At 46.1% G+C, this 23586-nt stretch overlaps 2 protein-coding genes across 8 annotated transcripts in view; one reads left to right on the forward strand and one right to left on the reverse strand.

Moving 5' to 3' along the window:
* Nucleotides 1–103: 103 nt before the first annotated feature.
* CD37 (CD37 molecule) lies at nt 104–5757 on the reverse strand. Of its 6 annotated transcripts, XM_058708650.1 has the most exons (10): nt 5228–5535; nt 4922–4996; nt 4733–4805; nt 3705–3829; nt 3533–3607; nt 2865–2969; nt 1959–2195; nt 1496–1579; nt 422–489; nt 104–316 (listed from the first exon to the last, which is right to left on the reverse strand). In XM_058708650.1, exons 1-10 carry the CDS (start codon nt 5288–5290, stop codon nt 310–312), a joined length of 912 nt encoding a protein of 303 aa, XP_058564633.1. In that variant the 5' UTR covers nt 5291–5535; the 3' UTR covers nt 104–309. The 6 variants fall into 6 exon arrangements, with proteins under 6 accessions (XP_058564633.1, XP_058564635.1, XP_058564634.1 ...); XM_058708652.1 differs by lacking the exon at nt 5228–5535 and adding an exon at nt 5634–5757 and having other exon boundaries at nt 104–489; XM_058708651.1 differs by having other exon boundaries at nt 104–489; nt 3705–3806; nt 4737–4805; nt 5228–5541.
* LOC131499995 (orphan sodium- and chloride-dependent neurotransmitter transporter NTT5-like) overlaps nt 1507–23586 on the forward strand; it is a 79835-nt gene continuing 57755 nt past the window's right edge. The window contains exons 1-3 of one of the 2 annotated variants that reach the window (XM_058708637.1): nt 1507–1604; nt 18388–18460; nt 23092–23272. The gene's annotated coding sequence lies outside the window, so the exon portion shown is untranslated. Of the gene's footprint in view, nt 1605–17599; nt 17670–18387; nt 18461–23091; nt 23273–23586 lie in introns of those variants that run through there. The other variant, XM_058708638.1, reaches the window with a different exon arrangement.

A 23586-nucleotide genomic window follows, 5' to 3' on the forward strand; every position in this document is an offset into this window, starting at 1 on the left:
TTTTCATCTCATCCTCTCTTCTAAATGAGACGTGGGCTATGCTGTGTTGCCTCCCCTCACCCGCAAAGTGTGTTGGTTCGTGTTTTGACAGAGGATAAAACTATTTTACCAAAACGCAGGGGATTTATTTGGGGTTTGGGCGAAAAATAATCCTGTGGGAGGTGCGGTAGGCCAACACATGAGGCAAGGAAATGAGGTATCTTTGGGGGCAGGAAGCTGGTGACCAGAAGCCTCAGGTCCCGCGGGAGAGGTGACAGCAGATGGGCAGGCAGACATCTGGGTCCCCGGGGAAATGAGGAGGTTGAGGACTCAATGGCTGGGGCGAAAGGGGTTGAACAAATATTTACACACCACAGGGAAGCCTCTGGGGCACTTGAAGGGGTCAGGGCGGGGCTTTGGGAAGGGCGGGGCCTAAAGGTACCGAGCAAGCCGGTCGTAGACTTGGTCCAGGTTTCTGCACAGGAATATGGAGAGCGTCATGAAGCTGAGCTATAGAGAAAGGAGACCTGGTCAGAGAGGTCCAGGGGATGTTGGCGAGGGTGATGGGGGTAGGGAGGATGGGGGTCCCGAGGGAGAAAAAGGGGTGGGGCCAGGGGATAAAAATAAAGCCAGGAGATTTGGGTTGGGGGCGCGGTCATGGGGGGCGGAGAAGGGAGTAGAAGGTGGGTGGGGCTAGAGGGAGAGCTGGGCCAGGTTGTGAAAGATGGGATCAGGGATGGGAATTTGGAGGCTTGGGGTTAGTTACTAAAGATGCGAGGGAGAGAGGGAGGATGGGAAGAAGAATAGGGTGGGGTAGAGGTGCCCAGCTGCGTCTAGCTCAGGTTTGGAGTCTGGGAAGGAGTGCGATCCGGAGATAGCCCAGGGTACTTTATTCCGGAGGCTCATCTGTCTCCCCCTCTCCCTCGGCCGCTAGTTCCACCTCGACCTCCACCTCCACGCTCCCGTTCTCAGGTTGTTCCTCGTCTTGATCCCAAAGCGGCCAGGGCCCCAGGGCCATGGGCAGCTTGACCTGTGGGGACTTGTCCCCCCAGTTGGGACAGGCGTCCGCCATGCCCCAGCCACCCCAGAGACCGCCGCTACGCCCGCTGCTGCTCAGCACACCACAGCGCCCGCCGCCTCCGCCATCAGCCCTGGGACCAAGCCCGGGCCTCGAACCATAGGCGTCCGGCACCTGCAGCTGGCGCTCCCGGCAGAGCGCCCTACGCAGTAGTAGCAGGCTCAGCCCCGCCACACTCACCTGCCGGGAAAAGGGAGGAATATTGCAGCCAAGAGCAGAGCGCTAGAACGCCAAGGGAGGCGGGAACGCCTACTCCCTGCGTACAACCAATCAGGGCTCACAGAACATAGGTCTTGTGCGGAGAGGCAGAAGAGCCTGGATTGGCTGAAGCTCTATCACGCCTGCACCTTTCCCGGAGAATGGGAAGGCGCGCAGTTTGGGGGCGGAGCCATCTAGGGATTGTAGGGCTAATCGCAAATAGGGGCGGGACCAAATTACCTCAAGTAGACCGACGCCCAGACAAATGCCTACTATGGAGATGAGGTTGTTGTGCAACCACTTCTGGATGCTCCGCGCGCAGCCCTAGGGATATAGGGAAAGGTTAAAGGTAGGGTCCTCTCTGGGATTCTCCCTCAACCCCGTGCACACTTTTCCTTAGCCCAGCCCTCACCCCTCTTTCAGGCACCACCCCGCATCCCTAGTTACTAGGGTTCTCTAGTCTCCACCTCGTCCGGTCCAACCCTCCTTTCAGCCTTGCTTTTTCTTTTAGGCCCCGCCCCCGCAAACCACGCCCCTTCTGGGGAGCTCCACCCCTCCCGTTGTGCCGCTTTCTCGTAGCCCCACCCTACTTGCAGACTCCTCCCAGGTCCTGCGGCCCCGCCTCCTGGGGAGCAAACCCCTACCACAGCTCTACCCCCTCGCCGGCCCCTCCCCTTCCTAGCGGGCTCCAAACCCTGCCCACCTCGCTGTAGATACCGCTGTTTGCAGGGACCAGGCAAAGGTCTGTACTGTGGCGGGGCCGCGCCAGTGGTCCCAGCCGGCTGAACTGGGGGAAGGAGAGTTTCTCGAAGATGGCGGAGTCGTTGCTCGCCGATGAATTATAGCAGGAGCAGGGCACGCGGTGCATCTCTGACTCGTTGCTGCTGAGGCTGGGGATACTGAGCCAGTCCTGAGGAGAGTTCCAGCCGCAGCATCGCAGCTAGAAGAGGGACAAGAGTCAGAGAGACGTGGACTGGAGGGATTCAAAATGATTTGGGCGTTCAGGGGACTGGGTGGTGTGCATGAGGTCATGTTGGGGAGCAGAGGGCCAAGTAATGGGTGTAGGTGATGGACCACACGCGGGCTAGGCTTGGGGACGTTAGAAGAACTTGGGGTTGGTGGAGACCAGTCACGGGTGACATGGGGCTGTGGGAGGAGCTGCAGAATCACGCTGTGGATGGAAGATTGGGTGGGCGGTGCAATTCAACCTCAGGTGGGGAACAGGTGGATGAGAGGTCAGGGCCACGAGAGTGGCCAGAGTGGAGTCTCACGTGGGCCGGGTCCTGTGAGGGCCAGAGTCCCTCAGGGTTAGGGAGTGGGGTCACGCTAGGGCCTCGGGGCTGAGGGCGAATTCTTATCAGGGCAGAAACCAGAGCCTCTCCAGGGTCTGGGAGCTGGGGGAAACGACCACACAGGAGTCAGTCGAGTTGCCATCTGGGGACGGGGCCACGCAGGAGGTAGGGTGGATGGATAGGGTTACCCTTAGGGTCCTGGAGCTGGGCGCCCCGGCTTGGTCGGGGCGGAGTCTCCCTGGGACAGGGGACAGGGCTGTCAGAGTCCCAGACCTACAGGGAAGGATGCACGTCCGGGTAGGCGGGGGCTCACCCACCTGGAACTGCACGTAGTCCCAGCTCTCCTCCGCCGCCGACTCCTCCGGGTGCGCGTGGTAGCGTTGGATGGTCTCCATCACGATATCCTTCACCCTCCGCTCCAGCTAAGAGGCTAAGAGTGAGGCCGGATCCCCACCCACTTCCCCACCCCCAATTTGCCCCGACCCACTCCAGCCTCTTCTGGGCTTTCTCAGTCCCATGAGGTCCCTGAGCGTCTGAAGTTGGTCTCGATTTCTCACCCAATGGCTAGCTATGTATTTGTTCCTTAAAATCTCTGCCTATCGTGTCTTTGTTTCTCCCACTGCCTCCCACGATCTCTCATTAGGTCTCTGCCTCTTTCTTGGAGCCTCTTCTTTCTCCGCCTGTTTTTCTCTTTTTTTCTATTTCCCTTTGGATCTCTCTCTTGCTGTGTCTTTCTTCCTCCGTGCCTGTCATCCTCGTCGTTGAGTCTCTTCCTTCGACTCACCTCATCTCTATCTTCTTTGTGTCTGTCTCTGTGTCCCTATGTTTTTCCGTCTGCCTCTGCCTGTCACTATTATTTCTTTGTCCATGTCAGCTCTTGTCTACATTTGTTTCCGTCTTTTTCAGCCCCCTCCCTACCCCCCCGCCCCCCCCCCGTCCCCCACAGGAGCTTGGGAGGAGTGGGGGGAGGGGAAGCCAAGCTCACCCGGGTCCGCTGAGTGGAGATGAGGATTCCTAGCGTGATCTGCATGGCAAACAGGAGCAGCAGTATCCCAAAATACTGGGGAGAGGGGGGGCAGCAGAGTGGGGGAGATCAGGCTGAGCCCCTTCCTTGGATGTGGGGCTCTATTGGAGGGGGGTGTGGGGAGGGCACTCACCAGGCCCAGCAGGCAGCGGAGCTCCTTCAGGGCCCCCACACAGCCCAGGAGAGCAAGACCCATGGTGAGAATTCCTGAGATGGCCAGGGCCTTGGACCAGATCTGCAGGGGCATGAAGGACAGGCCTGGGGGAGGTGAGAGGCAGTGACATTGGGCACGGTGCTCACAGCCCCAGGTAGCCCCATTCCCCACCCATGCAGCCACTCAACTGGGGAGCAGTATTGGGGGGGGGGGGCTCTTTCTCTGCGTGTCTGTCCCTGCCACATGTTGAGTCTCTGTTCCTCTCCTTCTGGGATGCTATCTACCCCTCTCTCTGGCACTCTGTTCCTCCTGAGTCACCGTCCCCTCAACACCCTCTCTAGGTCTCTGTTCCCTTCTCTCTGGATCTCTGTTCCTTTCTCCCTGGTCATAGTCTCTCCCTCTTGCTCTCAGTCTCTCTTTCCTCCTTCAGCCCCTCCTCACCCCCAAAAGTTTCAGTCCCATCACTTGGCAGTACATCTGTCACTTAGACCTCCCAAGGGGTAGGGGTGCATGATATCTATTTCTGAGTGCTATTTTCAGGGACACATGGGAGGCATGCGTTCAACGCAGTCCTCAGTACAGGGCACACACTTATTAAACATGAGCTATCAGTATTTCGACTATTACTCCATTATTACTTTCCTATTATTATTATTATTATTATTATTATTATTAATGTTATATCTGCTCTTCCATTTCCTTGCTGCGTGACAGCCAGTAAGTGACGTCCCCTCCCTGAACCTCAAGAGAGGGGAAGGTTTGTGGGAGGATCTGATAAGGATCTACACTACATCTAACATGTAGGAAGTGCCTGAGAAATGGCTATTATCATTTTTATTAGTATTCATATGCACAACTCATTTGCCAGAGGAAGGCACTGAGACTAAGAGCAGTGGGCAGGCTGTGAAGCAGAGTCTGGGACAAGGGAGACCCCGGGATGTCACTTAGGGGCAGACCGGGTCACACTTGCTCCAGGAGGCCCCTCCCAGGAGCCCTGGCCCCCTCACCTACAAAGGACACGAAGCTGGTCTTGTCAATGAGTATCCAGATGCCAAAGCAGAAAATAAGGCTGCCTAGGACCTGGAGGGAGGAGATGAGAATATGGCGGTGGGCAAAGGAGGGGGGGATATCAGGTCAGGTGGCTGTGGCAGTGGCAGGGGCTGGGGCCTGGGCTGGGTAGCCATGTGGCAACTCACGAAGAAGAAGAGGTTGAAAACGAAGAGGAGGTACTTGATGAGGCTGAGGCAGCTGTCCTGGGCCGACATCTTCGCCTAGAGGGGTGGGCAGCCAGAGGGGAGGGACCGAACGGAAGAGGTGTTAGCAGTGGAGGAGAAGGGCAGAAAGAGGCTGTGAGAGAGGGGGAGGGAGAAAGGAAGAACACCGAGAAAGAGGAAGTTCCAGAGGTGGAGCCCCGCCCCCCCCCCCTACACCCTAGAGGTGGCTTTCTTGTCTATCTGGGCCCCTGTCGCCCTCATCCGCCCCACTCAGACACACACCAGTGCCTGAGGGGCCTTGGGATTTGTGGGCACCAAGGACACGTCGGGTAGTTCCTCCCAGGTCTCCATGGCTCAGGCTGGGGGACCCGCAGGGACTACTGATCTACTTGCACCCACCTACTCTGGGCCCCGGGGCCCCAGGCCAGCCCTGGACAGCAGCCGACCTCACAGACACTCTGACCTCACTGCCTGCTAAGCTTTGCCATCTCTGCATCCATCTCTGTCCCCTCTTCCTGGCCCTCTGTCTCTGGTCCTCCCTTCTCCGGGTCTCTGTCCTCTCTCTGGGTCTCTGGTGTCCCTCCCCCAACACGTCCCACCTCACCTTCCCCGCATCTACCCTCTCCCTGTCCGGGTTTCTGGCCCCTTCTCTCAGCACGCCTGTCTTTTCTCTGCTTATGCCCCATCCCCGCACCTTGTCATGGCCTCTCTCTCAGAGTCTGCATCCGGTTCTTGACAACAAATGTACACCACGCTGTTCCCATATGCTGGGGAAGGGGCTGGGCACCTGGGGGAAGTGAAAGTGCTTCAGTGCCCCACGTGGGAAGGTCCCTGGGAGTGAGGGGGTGGCCTGGCTGTGCCAAAACACCCAGAGAGGAAGCTGGGTCTCTGCAGTACTTCCTGCTTCTGCAGTGGGGCCCCAGCAGGGTGAGGCTGGGGAGGAGTCCAGATTGAATCTGTGACCTTGGCAGTTAGATCGAGGTCTGCTGTACTTGATGGTCTCCAGCCTCCGTAGTCTCTCCTGTTGGCCCCCACTCTTGTCAAATTGGATTTCCACTGTTGGGGATGTTCCTACCTCTTGACGTCCATCCAGGCCCTGGGAAACCCGCCCCTCTTAGGGACATAACACCCTCTCTTTCTGAGAGATCTCATCTACCGTTTTTTTTTTTTAAGGCTCCAAATGCAATTTATTTTCTTATTAATGTTATCAAGAATCAATTCATGTTAATAGTATTCTGATTTTTGGCTCTGGACTTCCTTTCTCTCTTTCCAGTGTTATTGAGGGATAATTGACAATTGCAATTGTATGTTATTTCAAGTGTCCAACATGATGATTTGATCTACATATGCATTGTGGAATGATTGCCAAGATCAGGATAACATTTTGATCATCTCACATAGTTAACTATTTTTATTTTTTTGGTGGTGGTGAGAACACTTAATAGGTATTCTCAGCAACTTTCCAGTTTACAATACTGGATAATTATCTACAATCGCCATCCTGTATATTAGATCCTCAGAATGTATTCTTTTTTTTTTTTTTAATGTTTATTTACTTGAGAGAGAGTGAGAGTGAGAGAGAGAGAGAGAGAGAGAGAGAGAGAGCGAGCAGGGGAGGGGCAGAGGGAGAGGGAGAGAGAATCCTAAACAGGCTCCATGTTGCCAGCGCAGAACCCTATGTGGAGCTCGACCTCATGAACCTTGAGATCATGACCCGAGTGAAATCAAGAGTCAGATGCTTAACCAACTGAGCTCCCAAGGCACCCCTGAATGTATTCTTTTAACTGAAAGTCTGTACCCTTTGATCCACATCCCCCCATTTCCCCTATTCCCCAGAGCGTGATGGTCAGGACTCTATTCTCTGTTTCTATGAAATTCTCCCCCTGCCCTGTTTTTTAATTTTTTTAATTATGTTTCTTTATTTTTGAGAGGCAGAGAGAGACAGAGTGTGAGCGGGGAAAGGGCAGAGGGGAGGGGGGGGACACAGAATCAGAAGCAGGCTCCAGGCTCTGAGCTGTCAGCACAGAGCCCGACGCGGGGCTCGAACTCACAAACCAGGAGATCATGACCTGAGCCGAAGTCGGATGCTCAACCGACGGAGCCACCCAGGCGCCCCTCCCCCTGCCCCGTTTTTAAAATAAGATTCCACATTTCAATGATACCATGAAGTCTTTCTCTGTCTGGCTAATTTCACTTAGCATAATGCCCTCCAGTTTCATCCATGTTGTAAATGGCAGGAGATATATATATATAGTTGACCTTATATGTGTGGGTATACTTCCTTATTACATTGGTTTATGTGTCTGTTTGTATACCATTTTTTTAAGTTTATTTATTTATTTTGAGAGACAGAGAATGTGCACCAGTGGGGGAGGGCCAGGGAGAGAGAGAGAGAGAGAGAGAGAGAGAGAGAGAGAGAGAGAGAGAGAAGCCTAAGCAGGCTCCATGCCCAGTGTGGAGCCCTACATGGGGCTCCATCCTACAAACCGTGAGATCATGACTGAGCTGAAATCAAGAGTCAGCACTTAACCGACTGAGCCATCCAGACATCCTATACCATTTGTTTTGATTACTATAATTTTGTCATATAGTTTGAAACCAAGAAGTGTGATGCCTCCAACTTTGTTCTTCTTTCTCAATATTCTTTTGGCTATTTCTTTTTCCTTTTTACTGTTGTTATTTACCTTTTCTAAATTACTTAATTAATTTATTGTTTAATTTATATCCAAGTTAGTTAGCATATAGTGCAAAAATGATTTCAGGAGTAGATTCCTTAATGCCCCTTCCCCATTTAGCCCATCCCCCCTCCCACAACCCCTCCAGTAACCCTCTGTTTGTTCTCCATATTTAAGAGTCTCTTATGTTTTGTCCCCCTCCCTGTTTTTATATTATTTTTGCTTCCCTTCCCTTATGTTCATCTGTTTAGTATCTTAAATTCCTCATATCAGTGGAGTCATGTGATATTTGTCTTTCTCTGACTGACTAATTTTGCTTAGCATAATACTCTCCAGTTCCATCCGTGTAGTTGTAAATGGCAAGATTTCATTCTTTTTGATTGCTGAGTAATACTCCATTGTATATATAGACCACATCTTCTTTATCCATTCATCCATCGATGGACATTTGGGCTCTTACCATATTTTGGCTATTGTTGATAGTGCTGCTGTAAACATGGGGGTGCATGTGTCCCTTCGAAACAGCATACCAGTATGTATCCCTTGGATAAATGCCTAGTAGTGCAATTGCTGGGTCATAGGGTAGTTCTATTTTTAGTTTTTTGAGGAACTTCCATACTGTTTTCCAGAGTGGCTGCACCAGTTTGCATTCCCATCAACAACGCAAAAGAGATCCTCTTTCTCTGCATCTTTGCCAACATCTGTTGTTGCCTGAGTTGTTAATGTTAGCCATTCTGACAGGTGTAAGGTGGTATCTCATTGTGGTTTTGATCTGTATTTCCCTAATGATGAGTGATGTTGAGCATTTTTTCATGTGTTGGTTGGCCATCTGGATGTCTTTTTTGGAGAAGTATCTATTCATGTCTTTTGCCCATTTCTTCACTGGATTCTTTGTTTTTGGGTGTTGAGTTTGATAAGTTCTTTATAGATTTTGGATACTAACCCTTTATCTGTTATGTCATTTGCAAGTATCTTCTCCCATTCTGTCGGTTGCCTTTTAGTTTTGCTGATTGTTTCCTTCACTGTGCAGAAGCTTTTTATTTTGATGAGGTCCCAATAGTTCATTTTTGCTTTTTTTTCCCCTTGCCTCTGAAGACATGTTGAGTAAGAAGTTGCTGCGGCTGAGGTCAAAGAGGTTTTTGTCTGTTTTCTCCTCTCCTCTAGGATTTTGATGGCTTCCTGTCTTACATTTAGGTCTTTCATCCATTTTGGTTTATTTTTGGTGTATGGTGTAAGAAAGTGGTCCAGGTTCATTTTTCTGCATGTTGCTGTCCAGTTTTCCCAGCACCATTTGCTAAAGAGACGGTCTTTATTCCATTGGATATTCTTTCCTGTTTTGTCAAAGATTAGTTGGCCATACATTTGTGGGTCCATTTCTGGGTTCTCTATTCTGATCCATTGATCTGAGTGTCTGTTTTTTGTTCCAGTACCATACTCGTAATGATTACGGTTTTGTAATACATCTTGAAACCCGGGATTGTGATGCCTCCAGCTTTGGTTTTCTTTTTCAAGGTTGCTTTGGCTATTCAGGGTCTTTTTGCTTCCAGACAAATTTAAGATTGTTTGTTCTAGCGCTGTGAAGAATGCTGGTGTTATTTTGATAGGGATTGCATTGAATATGTAGATTGCTTTGGGTAGTATCGACATTTTAACAATGTTTGTTCTTCCAATCCAGGAGCGTGGAATATTTTTCCATTTTTTGGTATCTTCTTGAACTTCTTTCATAAGCTTTCTCTAGTTTTCAGTGTATAGATTTTTCACCTCTTTGGTTATGTTTATTCCTAGATATTAAAAAAAAATTTTTTATGTTTATTTATTTTTGAGAGAGAGGGAGAAACAGAGTGTGAGTAGGGCAGGGGCAGAGAGAGAGGGAGCCACGGAATCCGAGGCAGGCTCCAGGCCCTGAGCCGTCAGCACAGAGCCTGATGTGGGCCTCGAACCCACAAACCGTGAGATCATGACCTGAGCCGAAGTTGGACGCCCAACCGACTGAGCCACCCAGGCGCCCCTATTCCTAGGTATTTTATGGTTTTTGGTTATTTACTTTTGAGAGAGCAAGAGTGCGAGTGAGGGAGGGGCAGAGAGAGAGGGGGACATAGGATCCAAAGTAGGCTCTGTGCTGACCACAGAGAGCCCGATGTGGGACTTGAACCTATGAACCATAAGATCATGCCACGAGCTGAAGCTGGACTCTCAACTGACTGAGACACCCAGGCACCCCTCTTTTTGGCTATTTCGAGGTCTTTTGTAGTTATGTACAAATTTTGGGACAGTTTTTCCTACTTCCATGAAAAATGCCAATAGAATTAAAAAAAATTTTTTTTTAACATTTATTTATTATTGAGAGACAGAGCATGAGCAGGGGAGGGGCAGAGAGAGAGGGAGACACAGAATCCGAAGCAGGCTCCAGGCTCTGAGCTGTCAGCACAGAGCCTGACGCGGGGCTCGAACTCACAAACTGCGTGATCATGACCCGAGCCGAAGTTGGATGCCCAACCGACTGAGCCACTCAGGTGCCCCTAGAATTTTGATAGGGATTGCACTGAGTCTGTAGGTTGCTTTGGATACTATGGACATTTTCACAATATTGATTCTTCCTATCCAAGAACACAGGATGTCTTTCCATTTCTTTCTTTTTCGATTTCTTTCATTGGTATCTTATAGTTTTCACCTCCTTATTGAAATTTATTCCTAGGTATTTTATTATTTTGATGCTGCTGTAAATGGTTTTGTTTTCTTCTCTTTCAGATAGTGTGTTAATGTATAGACATGCAACTGATTTCTGTATTTTGATTTTGTATTCTGTAACTTTACTGAATTTGTTTATTAGTTATAACACCTTTTTGTTGGAGTCTTAGGGTTTCTTATATAAGATTATGTTGTCTGCAAACATAAACTTTTCCTCCTTTCTGATTTGGATGACTTTTATTTCTTTTTCTTGCCTAATTGCTATGGCCAGGATTTCTGGTATTATGTTGAATAGAGGTGACAAGAGTGGGCATTTTTGTATTGTTTCTGATCTTAGAGGAAAAACTTTGAACTTTTAACACTGAGTATAATGTTAGCTGTGGGCTAGTTACATGTGGCCTTTATTATGTTAAAAAATTGTTTTTTAGGTTTATTTATTTTGAGAGAGGGAGAAAGACAGAGAAAGAGGGAGAGACTCCAAAGCAGGCTTTGTGCTGTCAGCATGGAGCCTACCTAACATGGGGCTTGATCTCACAAACTGTGAGATCATGACCTGAGCTGAAATCAAAAGTTAGATACTCGACTGAGCCACCCAGGTGTCCTTAGCCTTTATTATGCTGAGGTACATTCCTTTTATACCTAATTTGTTGAGGATTTTTATCATTAAGGGATGTTGAATTTTGTCAAATGCTTTTTCTGCATCTATTGAAATTATCATGTGATGTTTATTTTTCATTCTGTTAACATGCTACATCACATGTGTTGATTTACCTATGTTGAACCATATGTATGTTGCATCCCAGTCATAAATCCCACTTGATCATGGTGTGTGAGCCTTTTAATGTGGTGTTGAGTTCAGTTTACTGGTATTTTGTTGCGGACTTTTGTATCTATGTTCACCAGGGATACTGGACTATAATCTTCTTTTCTTGCAGGGTCCTTGTCTAGCTTTGGTAAAGCTGGCCTCGTAAAATGAGTCTTGAAATATTCTTTCCTCTTGAATTTTTGAGAAGAATTTGAGAATGATTGTTGTTAATTCTTCCTTAAAATGTTTGGTAGAATTCACCCATAAAGCCATCTGGTCCAGTACTCTTATTTGTTGGGAGCTGAATCAATCTCCTTGCTCATCATTTGTCTGTTCAGATTTACTGCACGATTCAGTCTTTGTAAGATGTGTATTTCTAGCAATGTATCCATTTCTTCTAAGTTATCTAATTTATTGGCATATAATTGTTCATACTAATCTTTTATGATCATTTGTATTTCAGGGGTGTCAGTTATTAAATCTCCTCTTTATTTATAATTTTGTTAATTTGAGTCATTTGTCATTTTTTGTCTTAGTCAGCTAAAGATTTTTCAACTTTTGCAGCACGTGGGTGGCTCAGTTGGTTAAGTGTCGGACTTAGTCTCAGGTCATGATCTCACAGCTCATGAGTTTAGGCCCCACATCAGGCTCTCTTCTGTCAGTGCAGAGCCCACTTGGGATCCTTTGTCTGCCTCTCTCTGCCCCTCTCCACTCACGCTCTCTCTCAAAAATAAATAGACATTAAGAAAAAAAGATTTTTCAATTTTCTGTTTTCAAAAAACCAAATCTTAGTTTAACTGATCCTTTAAATCGTCTTTCTAGTCTCTATTTCATTTATTTCTGCTGTAATCACTATTATGCCACCTTTGTGCTGAGTTTGTTCTTGTTTCAGTTCCTTGAGGTGTAATGTTAGAACACAGATGCAAAAATCCTCAACAAAATACAGTACTAGCAAACTGACTTCACTCTTTTTCATTCTTATTTCTCTTTCTCTCTCTCTTTTTTTCTCCTCTGACTGGATAACATCAAGAAATATGTCTTCAAGTTCACAGATTCCTTCTACCTCGGTGGACCAACCCTGGGTGATGCCCTCATTCCCATACAGCCCATCAGTTCCTAAGCCAATACATCCTGTGTCTTGATTCTCTACGTTCTCTCCTTCTCTCTGTCCTCATTGCTTGGGCTGGCTCAGGACTTGTGCTTTCCCATCTGGACCCAGACCTCAGCCTCCTCCATTCTCTTAGTCTCTCCCCTCCAGTCCACTCCCTACGTGGCCTGAGAGGATCTTTTGAAGCCCAGACCTGGATTATACAGCCCTATGTCCACATCTATTAGGACACAGATTTACCACCCCTCATCCCTCAGCAGCTCTTCTAAGCCATCATTAAATCTTCTGTGCTCTACTACTAATATACAGTTCAAATTCACTCACTTCTCTCCAAGGCCACTATCCTAATCCAGGCTGTATTATTTTCCATACAAATAATTACAATTGCTTCTCTACTGATTGTAGGGTGTGGATGGTGACACCCTGCCCCTGCCCCTAAAAAGATATGTGCATGCTGGGGGATCTGGGTGGCTTAGTCGGTTGAGCATCCAGCTTTGGCTCAGGTCATGATCTCACGGTTCCTGAGTTCAAGTCCCTCATCGGGCTCTCTACTGTCAGTGCAGTGCCCGCTTCGGATCCTCTGTCCCTCTCTCTCTGCACCTCCCCCACTCATGCTTGCTCTCTCTCCAAAATGAATAAGCATTAAAAAAAAAAAAAAAAAAAAAAAGAGACATGTCCATGCCAAAGCAATACTGAAAAAGAAGAACAAAACTGGAGGTATCATAACCCCCGATTTCAAGATACACTACAAAGCGGTAGTAATCAAACCAGTGTGGTAGGGGCACAAAAATAGACACATAGAGCAATGGAACAGAACAGAGAGCCCAGAAATAAACCCACGATTATATGATCACTTAATGTTTGACCAAAGAGGCAAGAATATACAGTGGGAAAAAAGACAAATGGTCCAGGAAAAACCGGACCACTTTCTCCCTCCGTACACAAAAATAAACTCAAAATGGATTAAAGACCTAAACGTGAGATCTGAAACCATAAAAATCCTAGAAAAGGACACAGGAAGTAATTTCTCTGACATGAGCCATAGCAGCATTTTCCTAGATATGTCTCCTGAGGCAAGGGAAACAAAAGCAAAAATAAACGACTGCTACTACATCAAAATGAAAGGCTTCTGGAGAGCAATGGAAACAACCAACAAAACTGAAAGACAACCTACTGAATGGGGGAAGATATTTGCAAATGACATTATCTGGTGAAGGGTTAGTATCCAAAATATATAAAGGACTTCTATAACTCAATAAAAAAAAAAAACACCCAAAAAATAAAAACAAAAAAAAAACCCAAAACAGAACAAAAAAAAATTAATCCAAATGCAGAAGACATGAACAGATACTTCTCCAAAGAAGACATATAGATGGCCAGCAGATACATTAAAAGATGCTCAACATCACTGATAATTAGGGAAATGCAAATCAAAACCGCAATGAGATATCACACCTGTCAGAATGGCTAAAATTAAAAACACAAGAAACGACAAGTGCCGATGATGACGTGGAGAAAAAGAAAACTCTGTGCACTGTTGGTGGGAATGCAAACTGATGCAGCCACTGTGGAAAATGGTATGGAGGTTCCTCAAAAACAAAAACAAAAACAAAAACAGAATTGCCATATGATCCAGCAATTCCACTACCAGGTATTTACCCCAAAGAATACTAAAAACACTAATTTGAAGAGATACATGCATCATTACATTTATTGCAGCATTATTTACAATAGCCAAATTATGGAAGCAGCCGAAGTGTCAATTGATAAATGAATGGAAAAAGAAGATGTGAGATATGTATACAATGGAATATTACTCAGCCATAAAAAAGAATGAAATCTTGCTATTAGCAATGTCATGGATGGATCTACAGGATATAACGCTAAGTGAAGTAAGTCAGAGAACGACATAGTTGCTCATATATGGAATTTAAGAAACAACCGAACAAAGAAAAAAAAGCGACAACTCAAAAAATAGACCCCAAATAATAGAGAACAAACTTCTGGTCACCAGAAGAGATCTGGGCAGGGGGATGGGTAAAACAGGTGGAGATGATTAAGAGTACACTTATGACGTGGGGCACCCGGGTGGCTCAGTCGGTTGGGCATCTGATCATGATCTCATTGCTTTTTGGGTTCGAGCCCTGCGTGGGGCTCTGTGCTGACAGCTCAGAGCCTGAAGCCTGCTTTGGATTCTGTGTCTCCCTTTCTTTGCCCCTCCCCAACTTGTACTCTGTCTTTCTCTCAAAAAAAAAAAAAAAAAAACATAAAAAACAAAAAAGAGTACACTTATGATGAGCACTGAGTAATGTATAAAATTGTTGAATCGCTACATTGTACATTTGAAACTAATATAACACTGTATGTTACCTACACTAGAACAGAAAAAAAAAAGGATAGGTCCATGTCCTGGAATCTGTGAATGTGACCTTATCTGGCAAAAAGGGTTTTTCAGACGTAATTAAGGATCTCGACATGAGATCAACCAGCATTATCTGAGGGGGCCCTAAATAAATCTAATGGTAAGTGTCTTATACTGTAAGAGACACACAGGAGAAGACAGAGAGACGAGAATGCCAGGTGAAGGAAGAGGCAGAGATTGGAATTATTCAGCTGCAAGTTATTTTAGGAAACTCTTTGACTATGGCTCATGATTTGGCCTTAGTCCAGGGAACGTAAGAAATCTGGGGTTTATTTGGATCCTCAGAAAGACTTAACTTGAAAAGGGGCAGGGTTTCATAGGTTCAGGAGAGGAGGTGGAGAGAGTTTTGGAGGAAAAGGGAAGTTTGGTGAAAGGATTCGAACCAGGGAGCAGGGGGGACAAAGGAGGTGAGGACTGCGCAGAGGAAGCTGGCACCAGAGGCAAGGCCCGAGAGCAAGGTGGATGCTATGTATTATAGAGACAAAGAAGGGCGGGGAGGAGGAGAGGAGGTAAAGAGGCCTTAGAAGACATTCTGACTTCTTTCAATTGTTTAGTTGCCTCATTTAATTTAGAAATAGTACTTTGTGATGTGATTTGAAGTTTGGGTTAGAGAGCAAACAGCCAAGAAAGAATTCTTGACATATTTTTGGTGCAAAAAGGTGATTGCATTCCAGCACGGGGATAGGACCTGTGGGCAAAAAGGACTGCTTTGGGATTGTGAAGAGGGACTGATGATATGCTTTTTAATTAGTGGGGTTTAAGGATTGCGTAAATCTCTAAGGAATTTAGAAGCACGGCTTTCAGGATCTTGAGGGGCGAGCTGCCGTTAAGATAAGGTTACTTTTACTCTTAAAAAAAAATTTTTTTTTTTAATGTTTACTTATTTTTGAGAGAGAGAGAGAGAGAGAGAGAGAGAGAGAGAGAGGCAGGCAGATACAGAATCTGAAACAGGCTCCAGCCTCCGAGCTGTCAGCACAGAGCCTGATGCGGGGCTGGAACTCAAGGACTTCAAGATCATGGCCTGAGCCAAAGTCAGACACTCAACCGACTGAGCCACCCAGGCGCCCCTACTTTTGGTCTTTAATAAAACATACACATTAAGGCACTAAGGCAGCCATGAGTTCCTTGAGGAATGTCATGCTCTGTATGTTTCAGGTATCTATCAGTGGGCTGCAAGCTGTAAGGAAACTTAGCTTTGGCTACATTTCTCTCATCTTTGTTCATTTTACAAAGAGGTAAACAGAATCCTGAAAACATCTGCAGGCCTCAAGCTACTGTTTACAATAGGCATCCCATACAGGTTTTTGCTTCTTTTACAGCTGTAGCTCTCCAATTTAATTTTGAATAATAAAAAAAGTTTGGAGAGATCAGAATTTCCCCATGATTGCCATTGGGAGTTCTAAAATACTTTCTGTCAAGTCGTTCCATTTCCTTGTAAGTGTGCCAAAAAACCTGCCAGAGTCCCAGAAGGGGCAGGGCGACCTCAGAGCGTTTTGATGCCTGGGAACCCCAGTTCCTAGAGGGTTCTCTTTAGAGCAAAGAGAAAAATTCCTAGATGGCACAGTTGGAATAAGAACAGCCCAGTTCCAAACAGGAGGGGGAACGAAGTCCAAAAGAGTAGTCTCAGGGAGGACAAAGCCTTAAAACAGATGCCCACATAAATCCTGGAGTGCTCAAATCACGAAGAGTGAAGTTGAAATCCAGGAGAAAACACCTTCAAACTCGCGGGTCATCAAGAAAGCAGTAAGCTCAGGGGCGCCTGGGTGGCTCAGTGGGTTAAGCATCCTACTCCTGGTTTCCACTCAGGTCTGTGAGTTGAGCCCCATGTCCAGCTCTGTGCTGACAGTGCAGAGCCTGCTTGGGCTGTCTCCCTCTCTCTCTGCTCCTCCCTCACTTGCGCTGCTGTCTCTGTCTCTCTCAAAATAAATAAATACACTTAAAATATCTAAAATAAACAAAACTTGTCAGTTATTTTACCAGCAAAAGTGAGTTGTTATTGGTCCCCGCCCCGAGGAATAATAGAGAATTGCAATTCAGGACAGGCAAGTTAGGGCAAAACCACAGTCAGGTCCAAGAAAAAAGGAGAAAACTACTCTTTGATAGAGGAAGGCTGGGAGCTGGGAGGGCTTTTGTGAATAAAAGTCTATTGGAATGAACTGGGAGTCTGAAGTGTAGGGACTTGCATCGGCTGAGTTGTGAAAGTCTCTCATTGGCTGGGGTGTTGCTGGGTAGGAGAAAAACTTTCTTCCTCCTGATGAGATAGTACAGTAGTCACTGCCAAGGTAGGTTTCTTCCTGTCGGGTCTACAATTGACTGGAGTGGTAGAGTGTGAGAGCTCCCCTTGCTGGCCTCCAGACTCAATTTTAGAGAGGCTACCCTTCATTAATATTTCACGTCTGCAATCCCAGTAGGTTTCTGAGCTCTCTGAAGGCAAGGTCCGTGTCTGTCCTGTTGGACACATATTTAAGCTTTGGATAGTAGTAGGGGAAGCTTAACTAAACACCGTAAGTTTGAAAGCAAGAGAAATGACTGGGAAGAACAAGCTTCCCACCTCACCCACATCTCCACCTCACTCAGGGGTGTGGAAGCAAAGTTCATGCTCCAGACTCGGGATACGGCTAAAAGCTTGGCTTCAGCACCACGCGCAGTGGGGAGGGCGTTGGGTGCCTGGTCCAAAGCGGGAAGAGACGGACGCGGGGCCCGGCCAGGACCTTCGCGCAGGAAACTGAGTGGGGAAGCTGCTGGAGGGCGCGCGGGAGCGCGCGCGTGCGCAGTGCAGGAGGGCGTGTTAAGAGTTTCGGGGCGGAATCCTTCGCGGGGTCGAAGGGGGCGGGTCGGGGGGCGGGGCGCATGCGCAGAGGAACGGCGGGAAAGGCTGCACCTGAGGCGGAGCGAGGCGTGCGTCGCGAGCTGGCCTGACGAAGCCTGGGGGGGGCCCTGAGATGTTCGGTAGGCTTCTCGGCAGAGGCGTCTTCACATTCATTTTTTTCCAGACTGAACAGACCGGAGAGCCCGGGGGTCTCCGGGCTGGGGTGAGAGTGACAGCCCCAGGGAGGCCTGAAAACGCAGAGATCCGGCATGTGCGAAGCTGGGCGTCACTCCTGAGGCCCGGGGTCACGGGATTACCCTGGACGCCCCCGGCTCTGAGGAGCTGAGGGATCAGATAGGCCCCGAGGGGTCCCTCCTTTTTTCTCCCCCAGGACCCCGCACACAGTCTTCAGCCCCTTCGCGGTCTGAATCTGACTTGGGGCCCCGTGCTCACGGGACTCGGCCCTGGGTCCCCGCCGTTTGGGGAGACCCAGCGGTTCAAGCGCCTGGACCGCGGAAACCCGGGCCAGTCCCACCATCCATCGGCCTCTTAGGGACACAACCCCTGCTCCTTGAGGAACCTGCCACCCGCTCCCTCCTTTCCTCTCCTGAGGTTGCAGTTCCAGGAAGGAGGGCCTCCGTGGGGAAGAGGCGTTTCTGGGGGACCCTGAGTGCCCCCCCCGCCCAGAGGCCATGGGCCTGGAGGAGCGGTTGTAGGTGATCACGCGTGGCCCCTCACCCCCAGGGCCGCTCAGCCGGGAGGAGGGGGTCTGCCGCGGGGCCAGGGGGCTTCACAGGTGGCGCAGGTGGCCAGCTCTCTCGCCGAAGGGTCCAATTTCCCCATTTGCCAGAAAACTCGTTTTAAGGAAGACCCTTTTGGAATGTGTTTCAGAGAGGTGGCTGTATTTTTCATGAATACAATTTTCCTTTCCTCTCCCCCAGGGGAGCGGAGAGTCCGAATCAATGTCAACAGCATGGGATTATGAGAATCGGAAGTCCTCCTGGTTATTTTGAGGTATGTTACATTTCAGCTGCTGGCGAGATATCTAGTTGTAATGAACATTTCTGCTTTTTTTTTTTTTTTTAATTTTTTTTTTTAAGTGGGCCCCACGCCCAAGGTGGGGCTGGAACTCAGAACTCTTGAGTTTAAGAGTCTCATGCTCTACAGACTGAGCTAGACAGCCCCGCCCCCACCCCCTTTTTGGAACATTTGTGCTTTTTTTTTTTTTAATATTTTATTTTTGACAGAGAGAGAGTGCGAGCATGGGAGGGTTGGAAAGAGAGGGAGACAGAATCCAAAGCAGGCTCCAGGCTCTGAGCTGCCCAGCCCAGAGCCGGAAGCAGGGGCTCAAACCCACAAACTCTAAGATCATGCCTTGAGTGGAAGTTGGATGCTTAATGGACAGCCACCCAGGTGTCCTGGAATATTTGTGCTTAAGAGAACTGCCACCTTTACCTACATGTCTCCAGCTTCCTCAGCTTGCTTAACTTTTGTACAAATTAAGGTTTCTCTTTCTGTTTCCTTCCTACCCGCTAAAAGCATACATGTTCATATCGTTCTGTTTCTTTTTTTTTTTTAAAGATTTTTTTTTTTAAGTTTATTTATTTTTGAGACAGAGAGAGACAGAGCATGAACAGGGGAGGGGCAGAGAGAGAGGGAGACACAGAATTCGAAGCAGGCTCCAGGCTCCGAGCCATCAGCCCAGGGCCTGACGCGGGGCTCGAACTCACGGACCGCGAGATCATGACCTGAGCCGAAGTCGGACTCTTAACCGACTGAGCCACCCAGGCGCCCCACGTTCTGTTTCTTAAAGCCTGTTAAATAAATCACTTTTAGAGGTCTGTTCCCTGCAGATTTTTTCAAACTTTTCCTTCATTTTTAAAGTTTTTTAAAAAATTTACTTAGAGCGCACACACAAACATGGGAGGGGCAGAGGGAGAGGGAGAAAGAATCCCAAGCAGGCTTCGAGTTGTCAGCAGAGCCTGACCTGGGGCTCAGTCTCACCAACCATGAGATGGTGACCTGAGCTGAAATCAAGAGTCCCATGTTTAGGGGCGCCTGGGTGGCGCAGTCGGTTAAGCGTCCGACTTCAGCCAGGTCACGATCTCGCGGTCCGTGAGTTCGAGCCCCGCGTCAGGCTCTGGGCTGATGGCTCGGAGCCTGGAGCCTGTTTCCGATTCTGTGTCTCCCTCTCTCTCTGCCCCTCTCCCGTTCATGCTCTGCCTCTCTCTGTCCCAAAAATAAAAAAATTAAAAAAAAAAAAAAAAAAAAAAAAAGAGTCCCATGTTTAATCCGCTGAATCACCCAGGCATCCCTTTCCTTCATTTTGCTTTGCTTTGCCTTTCCTTTCGTTTTCTTTCTTTCTTTCTTTCTTTCTTTCTTTCTTTCTTTCTTTCTTTCTTTCTTTCTTTCTTTCTTTCTAAGGAAACCAATTATTTTATTACCTTTGGCTAATGATTCTAATATTTGGAATCATTTGCATTTGTCATCTGTTGTTTCTGTCTGTTCTCACTATTAGTGCCTTTTTTTCCTTATGTGCTATGTATGCTTCTTGTTCTTGACAAATTATTTTTTTTTAAGGTTCTATTTTTAAGTAATCTCTACACCCAATGTGTGGCTGGAAGTCACAAACCCAAGATCAAGAGTTGCACGCTCTACTGACCGAGACAGCCAGGCACCCTGACACATTATTTGTAGGAATAACTTAAGGCCTGAGAATGAAGATGTCTTACTCCAGGGAGGGTTCCGATTTATTCTGCAAAGTACTTAGGGGCACCATTAGTCTTGTACTACTTATACTTAATTTGGGAAGGGGGTTGGTATATTACTGTGGTTTTAACTTGGATTTTTCTGATGACATGATGTTGAACACATTTTTCAGATGTGTATTGGCCCTTCATATATCTTTCTTTGTGAAATATCTTTTCAAATCCTTTATCCATTTTTTAATTGAGTTGTATCTATTTTTATTAAGTTGTAGGAGTTCTTTCTATTCCCTAAATACAAGTCCTTTGTCAGATATATATATGAAGATCATTTTCCCTTAGCCTCTGGCTTGCTTATTAATTTAGAAAATTAATCAAGTCTTTTGATGAGCAGAAGTTTTTAAATTAAAAAAAATTTTTTTTAATGTTTATTTTTGAAGGAGAGAGGCACAGCATGAGCAGGGGAGGGGCAGGGAGAGGGAGACACAGAATCCGAAGCAGGCTCCAGGCTCTGAGCTGTCAGCACTGAGCCCGATGCAGGGCTTGAACTTACAAACTGTGAGATCATGACCTGAGCTGAAGTCGGACGCCCAACCAACTAAGCCACCCAGGCGCCCCAATGAGTGGAAGTTTTTAATTTGGTGAAGTCTAAATGAATACTTTTTATGATAATTGTATTTTGTGTCCTATGAAACTTTACCTGCTCCTAAGTCATGAACATATTCTATTATATTTTCTTTTAAATATTTATTTATTTTTGAGAGAGAGGGCATGAGTGGGGGAGGTGCAGAGAGAGAGGGGGACAGAGGATCCGAAGCAAGTTCTGCGCTGACATTACAGAGCCCAATGTGGGGCTTGAATTCGTGAACCGTGAGATCATGATCTGAGTCGAAGTCAGACATTCAACAGACTGAGCCACCCAGGTGCCCCTCTTATATTTTCTTTTGAATGCTTTATAGTTTTAGATTTTACATTTAGGTCTGTGATTTATGTCAAAATAATGTGTGTGTATGGTGCAGAGTAGGGTTTGGGTTTCATTTTTTTTCCCCCATATGGATATCTAGTTATTCTAGAAAGGACTTTTCTCCCTCCAATTGAATGTGTTTGGATTCTCTGTCAAGAAACAAAAGACCAATACATATACTTACGAGTCCATTTTTGAGTTACATTGTTTGACTTTTGCATGTTAAATCAACCTTGCATTTCTGGAATAAACTCCATGCGATCATTATTTATTATCCTTTTTATATATTGCAGGATTTGCTTTGTAACATTTGTAGAGGATTTTTGCATCTATGTTTATGAAGATACTGGTCTGAAATTGTCTCTTTTACTAATACCTTTTTCAAGTTTTGGTATTTGGGTCATAGACTTATAAAATGTGTTGGGAAGTGTTTCCTCTTCTTTCCTGGAAGTACTTGTGTAAGGTTGGTGTTATTTTTTTCTTTCAATATTTGATATAATTCACTAATTATTAACTGTTTGGGCCTGGAATTTTCTCTGTGGGAAAGGTTTTGATAAGAAATTCAACTTATTTAATGAAACTGTACAGATTTCCCATTTCATTTGATTGCAGTTTTGTTAAGCTATATTTTTAAGAAATTTTCTCATTCATCTAATTTGTTAAGTTTATTGGCATAAGTTTGACATCATATTTTCTTATTCTTTTAATGTCTATAGCATATATAGTGATAACCTCACTATCATTCCTGATATTGGTGATGTGCATGTCCCCTTTTGTCTTAATCTGTCTAGGGGTTTACCAGTGTTGTGATCATTTCAAAGAACCAGCTTTGGCTTCTTTACTTTTTGCTATTATCTGTTTTCTACTTGTATTTATATTTTTCTTTGTTCTTTTTTGGATTTATTTTGTTCTTGTCTTGAAAGCTTTTTGTAAGACATTGATTTGAAACCTTTTTTTCTAATAACAGGATGTAAAGCTATAAAATTCTCTCTAAGCATTGCTTTTGCTGCATCCCACAAATTTTGATATTTTGTATTTTTATTATCCTTCAATTTAAAATACTTTATAATTTCTTTGTGACTTATTCTGACCTATATATTGCTTAATAATATATTCTTTAATTTCCAAGTATTTGCAGCTTTCTTACACATCTTATTGATTTCAGACTTATTTATGTTGTAGTCAGAGAACAGACCCTGTGTGATTTCAATCCTTGTAAATTTATGGGTACTTGTTTTATAGCCCAGCTTATGGCATTGATGAAGTATGTGTATTCTGTTTTGTTTTGTTTTGTTTTGTTTTAAGTGGGTTTTAAACCCAGAGTGGAGCCTAACTTGAGGCTTGAGCTCACAACCTTGAGATCAAGACCTGAGCTGAGATCAAGAGTCTGTTGCTTAACGGACTTAGCCACCCAAGTGCCTATTTGGGGGGTTTATAAATGTCAATTAGGTCAAGGATGCTTGTAGTGTTATTGGATCTTCTATATCTTTACTGATATTTTGGTCTTCTTTTTCCCCATCACTTACTGAGAAAGAGTGTTAACTTCTACCATGATTGTGGACATCATGTAGCCTTTAGCCTTTGTAAATTTTTGCCTCATGTATTTTGAGATTTGTTATGTTTGCATATATTAGTTGTCTTCATGATGAATTGACATCATTTTTTATCATTAGTAAGTATCCTTCTTTTTTTTTTTTTTTAATTTTTTTTTTTCAACGTTTTTTATTTATTTTTGGGACAGAGAGAGACAGAGCATGAATGGGGGAGGGGCAGAGAGAGAGGGAGACACAGAATCGGAAACAGGCTCCAGGCTCCGAGCCATCAGCCCGGAGCCTGACGCGGGGCTCGAACTCACGGACCGCGAGATCGTGACCTGGCTGAAGTCGGACGCCCAACCGACTGCGCCACCCAGGCGCCCCAGTATCCTTCTTTTTAAAAAAAAAATTTTTTTAACGTTTTATTTATTTTTGAGACAGAGAGAGACAGAGCATGAATGGGGGAGGGGCAGAGAGAGAGGGAGACACAGAATCGAAAGCAGGCACCAGGCTCTGAGCCATCAGCCCAGAGGCCCGACGCAGGGCTCGAACACACGGACCGCGAGATCGTGACCTGAGCTGAAGTCGGACGTTTAACTGACTGAGCCACCTAGGCGCCTCAGTAAGTATCCTTCTTTAAATCTGATAATACTCTTTACCTCAAAGCCCATTTTATGTTACATTAATAAGGTCACTACAGCTTTCTTATGCTTCATTTGCAGGATGAGTCTTTTTCTATTAAGCTACTTTCAATCTATCTGTGTTTTTGACCTTAAGTTTCATCTCTTCAGAAGCTTATAATTGGGTCTCTTTTATTCATCCTGACAATCTTTGCCTTTTATTTAGCTATTTTTTAAATTTGTGCCTTTTAATTGGAATGCTTAAACTAAAAACGTTTCCTGTAATTATTGACATGGTTGCATTTTGGTCTCCAAT

Source organism: Neofelis nebulosa, chromosome 17 (genome assembly GCF_028018385.1).
Source record: "Neofelis nebulosa isolate mNeoNeb1 chromosome 17, mNeoNeb1.pri, whole genome shotgun sequence".
Taxonomy (NCBI): Eukaryota; Metazoa; Chordata; class Mammalia; order Carnivora; family Felidae; genus Neofelis; species Neofelis nebulosa.

Bases quoted from the DNA above. Each gene is read 5' to 3' on its own strand.
- CD37 (XM_058708648.1), bottom strand. From the start codon at position 5,290: ATGGAGACCTGGGAGGAACTACCCGACGTGTCCTTGGTGCCCACAAAT. The intron at 3,608-3,704 runs GTGAGTGCCCTC...CCCTCTCCCCAG, and splicing joins TCCGCTGCCTGCTGGGCCTG to TATTTTGGGATACTGCTGCT. The intron at 1,580-1,958 runs GTGGGCAGGGTT...CTATATCCCTAG, and splicing joins ACAGCGGTATCTACAGCGAG to GGCTGCGCGCGGAGCATCCA.